The sequence below is a fragment of the Egretta garzetta genome, unplaced genomic scaffold (assembly GCF_000687185.1).
Source record: "Egretta garzetta isolate BGI_Z169 unplaced genomic scaffold, ASM68718v1 scaffold575, whole genome shotgun sequence".
Taxonomy (NCBI): domain Eukaryota; kingdom Metazoa; phylum Chordata; class Aves; order Pelecaniformes; family Ardeidae; genus Egretta; species Egretta garzetta.
Genome location: NW_009259790.1, coordinates 2,128,083 through 2,136,539, shown reverse-complemented (window position 1 = coordinate 2,136,539; position 8,457 = coordinate 2,128,083). Strand labels below are relative to the sequence as shown.

The 8,457-nt window shown below is 35.5% G+C and overlaps 1 protein-coding gene across 2 annotated transcripts in view; it reads right to left on the bottom strand.

Annotated features, from left to right (window-relative positions):
* Window positions 1–242: 242 nt before the first annotated feature.
* ZC3H7A (zinc finger CCCH-type containing 7A) overlaps window positions 243–8,457 on the bottom strand; it is a 28,162-nt gene continuing 19,947 nt past the window's right edge. The window contains exons 17-23 of one of the 2 annotated variants that reach the window (XM_009639580.2): window positions 6,852–6,928; window positions 6,173–6,306; window positions 5,702–5,807; window positions 5,101–5,209; window positions 4,074–4,207; window positions 3,559–3,722; window positions 243–2,184 (exon numbers count right to left, since the gene is read on the bottom strand). In XM_009639580.2, coding sequence (XP_009637875.2) covers window positions 1,995–2,184; window positions 3,559–3,722; window positions 4,074–4,207; window positions 5,101–5,209; window positions 5,702–5,807; window positions 6,173–6,306; window positions 6,852–6,928 — 914 coding nt within the window. In that variant the 3' untranslated portion in view covers window positions 243–1,994. Of the gene's footprint in view, window positions 2,185–3,558; window positions 3,723–4,073; window positions 4,224–5,100; window positions 5,210–5,701; window positions 5,808–6,172; window positions 6,307–6,851; window positions 6,929–8,457 lie in introns of those variants that run through there. The other variant, XM_035895068.1, reaches the window with a different exon arrangement.

The following is an 8,457-nucleotide window of genomic DNA, read 5'->3' as shown; positions in this document are numbered from 1 at the left end:
CCTCGCTCGCTCCCCGTCCTACCCGCGGCCTCGGGGAAAACGTGCTAAGAATTGTTTTGTCCGCCCGCTGTCTATGCAGGACATCGTTAAAATTCCCATCGCCGGGATCTGCGAGTGCCTCCAGCAACTTCGTTTCTGCGAGGAGCGAGCCCCCTTCGGAAGCTATTCCCCACAGCTCCCACCCCCGCAGCCATTAAAGATTTCACACCGTCCTTAGAGAACAAGGATGTCATGTTTAGCTTCGTCCAGAATTACTTCCAATAATTTACAGAGCACTTACATTAAACAATGAAAGCATATAACTTGAGAAAACAATTCAGAAAGGCACACGATACAATCAGGTTTTGTCACAGAATTAAATCCATAGTACTCTAGTTCAAGCTCCGTTTATTACAGTGTAAAAAAATCAGCATTGCAGCAGGTGGTATTTTAAGCACCAAGCTAATTTTGTATGCATACTGTACATCATATTCAAATGTACTTCAGCCTTATCTGTAAGGAACAGCTACTTCGCAAGCTGCCCTGGCATAAGGTGGTGTTTTAATAGTCGTTGTGCTTTTATTTTGTGAAGTGAAAGGAACACAGCATCCAGGCTTGTCATGTGTATGAGTATCACTGACCTTTGGTTCAACACTTTTTACATACACAATATATGGCCAATGTCAATGTTCAAACTACTGAAATAATTCTTAAAGCTCTTCTACTGTATAAGGTCAGCCTGTAACAGAAAAATACTCTCGAGAGAAGTCCTGGGGGACTAGTATTAACTATTTTGAATGAATGACTGAAAGAAGTTTGTTAAAAACAAACAAAAACCCCACAATTAAGTAAACACACAAAAAAAGCTGAAAGCATGATCCACAGAAAAGCCAAAACGCAACAGAAGCTCCAGTGACTGTAAAGCCAAAAGGCGCATCAGCCAGAAGTCACCTCAGCCCATGAATGGTTTTACATTCCCTGTAGCCTGCAGGAAATGCGACCTTCCAGCTGAGGTGGTGGTTCATGACGAAGTCAAAAGGCTGAAAATATGTCCCAGCACTGCACAGATCCAAAATGCTTGTCTACTTCACAAGTTAGCTGGCCATTGTTATTTTAGTGATGTGATGAGCTAATGACAATACAGAAAACTGCAAACAAGCAGCTGGAGACAGAAATACCAACCTACTAAATTTTTAGCTACAGGTGCTCAAGCTTTTGCTAATAGGCAAATCATTTGCTTTTACAAAATCTCAATCCTGAGAGGCTACATGCAGAAAACAGCTTTGTGTAAAGTTCTCTTTATTACAGGCAACATTAGTCCGTACAATAATACACAATACTGACATACAAGTGTAATCTTTCAAAATCATCATTTAAACAGCAAAGACCAAGAAACAGAATTTTAACTACTTCATTTTCAAAAATTAATACTTTTTTCCTCCCAAGATCCTTTTTCAGTAAATTATATTGAAACATACAAATAGAGAAAAAATACCCATTCAACATATATTGTAGTTAAATGGTTATTTTGTTTAAAATAGTTAATAAGAAAATCCTTTTTAGCAACCTACATATAGATAAGTAGCAAACTTTGTTTTAAACAAATCCTCTTCATTAAAAGATATGAAGAATTTTCATCCGTCATTTTCTTCTTAGCCCATAACACTCTGTTTTGTAATAACTTGATACCTTGAAGTTTTTCAGCTGAAGGACTGATACTAGGGGGCTTCCTAGATATTATAACCTCTCTTCCCCCCTTCTATTTCCTAACTTTCTGTCCAACAGAAGGTGAGTAAGCATGTAATACTTCAGATTTTTTTAATCACCACTCTGTTTCATGAGAGCATAGACAGGTCTGCTCAATCCCCCTAAATCTACTATATTTTGCTGTTCAGGGGGAACAATATATGCCAATAAAAGCAGGAAACCTGCAGCTTTTCTGTCACATGCTTTTGATTATTGTCAAATTTCTGGTTTATGCTTCCAGCTGATAACATGTATGTGTCATCTTAGTATTAGTTTAAATCTTTAAACAAAAAACTATATTTTCCAAAGTCATTATCACTGGGAGCAATCAAGTGGTCTTTTCTTGCTTTGCTGAGCTTCATTCTTAAAACTTGTCTTCGTTCTTCCCACTCATGGAGTTCAGCATTTCCATGGGCAAATTTACAGTTGTTTCCTTCAGTGCAAGTACCAGCCATATATCTGTTAAGACAGATTTCAAATAGTGTTTTCACAGAATTATCATGATCACTACGGTATCTAGGTATTTTCTTCTGCTCACATTTTTCAAATACACTAAAATATTAAGGAAAAAAAAATAATTGGAAGAGTATTTACTTTTTAAGTAAGACCGTACTAACTCTGTTTAGCATTTGATTGTAGTTTTCTTTCCCAGCTGTCAAGTACTTCTAGAGGACAAGAGATGGCTCTCTACTTTCTGTTCTTCATGTTCCCACTTTACAGAGTCATTTAATGCTTGAAACTTTTAATTTCATCAGGTCAAATTACCAGGTAAATGAATACCTTATCATTTAACTCACTAAGCTAAAAAATCACTATTGTTAAAAAACCCAACTAACTAACTACCTGTTGTTAAGTAAATTTGGTTTCTAAATACTCAGTACGAGTTAAGTATCTATTTATCCTAGTATTTTTGTATTAAGTTATAAGCATGACAGTTTGTATGCACTTTATACTGCATATCCGAGGTCTGTTAGTGTTCAAATCATTTAGGATGTTACTTAAAAATTTAGTAAAGGGGGCACGTAAGCTTCCATGCAAAGACTGTAAACAAAAAATAACTTGCTTTATATGCTATCCCATTTCTCAAGATCTCTAAGGCATTCAAAATCTGTAACTTGAAATGGAGTAACAAAGGTATCTGTACCAGCAAATTGAATCTTTAACTCCAGAATGCAGATTCCAAAGTTTTTAGTCTTCAAAAAAGATTTCAACAGCAAAAAGAATTTTCAACAAACTTACAAAAAAAAAAAAATCTACTGCAGTCAGATAAACAGGCTGCATGAAGAATTTTCAACAAACTTACAAAAAAAAAAAAAAAATCTACTGCAGTCAGGTAAACAGGCTGCATGTTAAGTATTAAAGGGAGCAGCAAAACACAAAACCAATGTTGGGGAAAACCAACTGATCCTGGAAGTTCTCTTCCACACATTCATAAATGCATTCCAATAACAAATACTCAATTTTAACAAATTTGTTTTGATGCTAATAACACTTCTACTTGCCTTAAAGCTCCAAAATCACTGACCAGCTAGGTCCTGTTCTTGTCTTCCACGGGTAATTAATATGCAGATGCCTACATAAACTTGTAATAATACCAACAATATTTCATGCAGCTGCAATAAACTTGCAACTCTTTATTAACATCACATATGCAATAATTTGGTTCCACAATTAGGCACCTTGTCACTCCAAGTTCTAATAGTACATGTTAAAATACCACTAATTACTTAATTTCTTGTTGAAAGATGTACGCAAAGCAAGAAATACTAGAAACATTGTCAAAACTAGTAACTGTCATTTTTCAGCATTTTTGACATCTTAAAAACCACATACCTATCACAAATGCTAAAATATCCAGTTGGAAAGCGATACTGCCAGCAGTTTTGATCATCCTCAGTGTGGAAAACCTTCTCTTTATGCTTTTCAGAAGAAATGTGACCCTGCCATTGCTTCTCACTATTACAGTTCTTCCCACACATCCAACAGTGAAAATCCACCTGTTTTACAGGGAATTTGAAAACAAAACATTGAGAATTCAAAACTGTAAGCACAGAACTGCTCCTAATACATTTTTAATCTTTTATGTTGGCCTGTAAATTGTTGTTTACCTAAATAGATATAATTATTTAGACAATCACCTGAAGTTTATGATCTCTCTCCACTGGCTTTAGAGGATTCAGAACTGCTTTACAGTGTCAGTTGAAGTCTGCATTTAGTGTAGCTAGCTATGATCTAAGGAAGCACCAGGAAAATACGGACAATAATCTGTGTTACTGACTGCGGGCAAAAAACCCAAGCCAACAAAACCCCACATGCTTCAATTTAGAATGATACCTATGATTACTTACTGTAACTTCAGCATAGTCAGTCGGCATGTGAATTTGCTTCCCATTTTCTTTGTTTGCTTGAGCGGCTGTATCATCTCCTTTTTCTGGTTTCTGACTTTTTAGCCATATGTCATACAACTGCTCCAAGTCTTGAACTAATGAGAGCAGAAGCTAAAATAAGTAATTAGCAATTAAGGCAAGAGTTTGAGAATGCTAGATGAATGACTGAGTTTGCAAGCATAATTCAGTCCCCACCTACTGTAAGAAGAAAAAAGGAAGGACACAAAGCAGACAGTTACAGAGTTTAGAGATAAGAGCCAAGAGCAATGTGAATCTCTGGCTACTTACCAGAACGCATTTCTGCCTGTCTAGGGGAAAGTAAGATGTTACACATCTCTGAACAGGCACCAAAAGTACAGGTAACAACTGCACCACTAGATAATAACTGTGCCGCTGTGCATCAGTATCTGAATTTCAAAATACTAATATAAAGTGTGCTACATTTTTTCGTAAATTTAGTCTGCTTTCTTGCAGACCATAATATTATCATTTATGTCATTTATTACTTCTGATTTACAATTATTTCTCCCCAGTAACACTCTAATGGGATAACAAGTCAACAACAGAAAGTGAATAGTAATTCCCAGTAAGTACACTGGGGGAAGGGGGGAATTCTTCCACAAACAGCTTGCACCCATATGTTATCAACATACCCCTAGTGTGTGCACATGGCAATACAGAGTATAAACACCAAACAATATTGCTGCATGGATCAATATGCTATTTCTAAGACATCTAAAAAAAGTGATACAAACTACTTTATTGTTAAAAAACAGATCAAGCAACAAATATATAATATAGCTATTTTTATTTAAGACTTTATTTGAATACCCAGTCTGGGCTTATTAGAATATTAAAAAAAAAAAGACACCTGTAAGGTTTACTACAAAAGACAGTGAAAGAAAGTGGATTAAAAAGTAACTGAGGAACAAGAACGAAAAGCAGAACAGTTAGATTTACAACATGTTAGATTTACTCTTCTACTTACTGCTGTTTTCCTTCATATAGGTCCACATCTCTCGTTCCTCAGGACTGTGAGCAAATGAGCAGTTTCCATCATACTGACATTTCTTGCCTGAAGCAATATGATTGCACAACTGGAATGTGAATTAAAAAACCCTTATGAATATGAAGTAAAATGGATGATAGTAGAAGGTTTTTTTCCCAACCTTAGCTAGCATTTTCCCTCCAAATCAAACATTTATATCACATGAAAAATAAAATGTTTATTTTATAAAAAACTCATTGTAGTTAGAAAAAGCAAACTGCTGGAAGCAAGTACTAAGACTTTTTGCCTCCTGTCAGATTACCAGACCACAGATTATGTTTAAACTCTTTCTGAAACATTTACTGGAAATAGTAACAACTTAGTTAAATCACTTAAAAGTTATTAACTTCCGCTAATAAGAAAGGGCTTCTGTAATAACATGTGAGATCAGTGCTTTTCTATGGCTGAGCTCTGTATAAACAATAAACACATTCCCAACAACTCTCATGGGAATTTCTGCAAAACTGATGAAACCAGCCCAACTACTAGTTTTCAGTTACTCTATTTTCTTAACTAAAACATTAGTTTTAGGTTAACATACATCAAATTGCAGAGGCACTTGTTTCTTTGCAGGAAGAGGACGAATGGTCATCCACTTCTTACGTTCATTAGACATTACTAGCACCACACGGCGATCTTTCGTCCATCTAAAACACAGATGCATTCATGAAAGAAAACATTAAAAAAAAGACACACTGTGTACACAGTAGCAGAACAAGGAAAGCCCAGAAAGGTTCTTTATACATCTCAAATACATGGTGAAAGCTTTAAATAAATTCTACTAAAACTTTACCATAACTGATAATTAAAAACCAAAACAAACAGCCACCAAAGTGTTTCTCATTACCAATTATTAATATACTACAAAGAGTTGACTCTGTTCTGCTTCAACTTTTTTTTTTTTTTTTTTAATTCCTTACATGACTCTTTCCTAAGCAGTAACAAAGTTTCCCAAAAAAGGTTTTAAATAGCTGACAAAATAGTAAAGTTTTCACTGTTTGGTCTTACTTACGGGTGTCTTGCCTTTGCACTACAGTATTTTTTGTTTCTGTCTGGCTCATTAACTTGACCATTTCTCCAGCACTGACCACAAACAAACTTCATCTTCAAATTAAGTGATCCATATTTAATTTGGTTCCCAAAGATCTTAAGCCAAAAAAATAACAACAACAGTAAAAGGTATTTTGTATCTGTAAAGAAATCCATACATAATTATGGATTACCCCCTATAACAAAAGTTTACAACACATGTCCGGAAGCAGATGTTACACGGCGTGCCTTGTAATTGTTTAGCTTGTAATTTCAAACTAGATGTTTCTTAACAAATGCATTTTTATTTAACTTATTTCTGATTTAGGTATATGAACTCAGAAGTTGTGATAATATATACAAACTAAACACGTAAAAGTCCGACATATTGAAAAGATAATTAACTGCCCTATGGCAGCTAACTTTGAAATTATATTCTAGGTTTTATGTTCCGCTCATGGCAGAAAAAGCAAAGCAAAAAAGGAATTGCACAGAAGCAAAGCAGGCATTTTAGTGTAAGTGGAGCGAGCCAAAGAAAGCCTACAGTGCAAGAGATTATTTGAAGACAACATTAAAAAAGTAATTTCTAAAATAAGCTACATTATACACAGAAAAAGAATCAAAGTCACTATAGAATTAGTTTAATGGAAAAACAAAAATACCTGTGATCCATGTGCACTTGCTTCCATGTTCTGCCAGTATTTCTTTGATTCTTGAACAATAGTATCATGTGAAATACCTGTAAAGGAAGGGCAAAAGTTCTTGAGCACTTATGACTGTTGTACTACTGAAACCCCAAAACTTTTATCTGTTTTTATTTATTGCATACATATACACACACTTGTGTGGGTGTAGATACACATTTACATCCATACACACACATATATATACCCCTAAGAATCTCATAAGGACCTCCAAAGCAGAAATGTCATCACATCAAAAAGCAAACATAAAAGTTTTTTAAATTACAGATTGCTCAAATAAGTTAAGGTACATCTTTGAGTATTTATTTAAATGTCACGTACTTAACCTCTAATGACAACCTAATTACAAAAGCTGCGTTGTATTATGGACCAAAGAAAAACTATCCAACATACAAGCTGACAGACACTACATTGCCCTGCCTTGTTTACAAAGATTTTAAACAAGCCCTGTTAATTAGGTTTTGTTTCAGAAAAAAAACCATTCTTATAAATACTTTGGCTGAGGTTCCTATTGGAGCTATACAGTGTTCAGACATACAACTGCATTTACTGCTCTAATTCTACACAAACACAGACTGCCATCTGTGTTTGAATTTGAGGGTCAGTAAAATGTTTCTTTCCTGTGGTAGCGTTCCTTTACTTCCCACACCTTACATTCAGAAGAGGAACCATACTCTAAGACTGAGCTTTAACTGCCTTTGGCAAAGCATGAGGGCCACATGAACACATAACGTGAAAAATATGCCTTTTGTGGTGAATCGAGTTTCTTGGAGAACCCAGCCATTACTTCAAAATAGAAATTCCATTTGCTATCCTTGACTTTGTAGGGGCAGCTAGTAAGAAAATAACTTTTACTTTCACATAGAAACTTCTAAAGGCTCATCCCAGGAGAGAGAACAGGAAATCGGTGAAGTCTCTCTCTATTTGACTTTCTTCCTCCAAAATTTTCAGGTTAGTATGACATGTCCCATCAGAATGCCTGTACAGGAATCTAGATAGAAAGCTGAAGCAACAAGGAGCCTCTTCTTCAAAGAAGGGTCAGGTGAGGATAAAGTCACAGACATAAAGGGGCAAGAATGCCAGAAACTGTAACACATGGGGATTGCCCCATTTCCCTTTTTCCTCCATGCATCGCAATAATCCAACATGATTACTTAGTATGTAAAGTACTGCTGTCATACAGAGCAAGGTAGGAAGAATGAGCAACTGTTATGTGGTACATTATTTACTGCTACAAATTATTTACTGCTGACACTTCAATTGCTTCCCCCCACCCCCTCAAAAAAAGTCACAGAGTTTGGAACTCATGAGCAGCAAGGGGCTGTAAGTACAGAGACATGCTGTTCAAAAGCTATTGGATAGAAATTAAGTAGTAAAATTTGTTATCCTCAAAAAAGCCAACAAAAACAAGCCCGATCAACAAAAAGCAGCCAAAATATCCCACATAAACATGAACAGGAAAATAGTTCAGTTTTATACAACACATACACTAATCAGAGACAGAGTAGTGAACTGGAAAGATTTACTTTCTGGCTCACTATATAAGAATATCAGAATGGCAGTA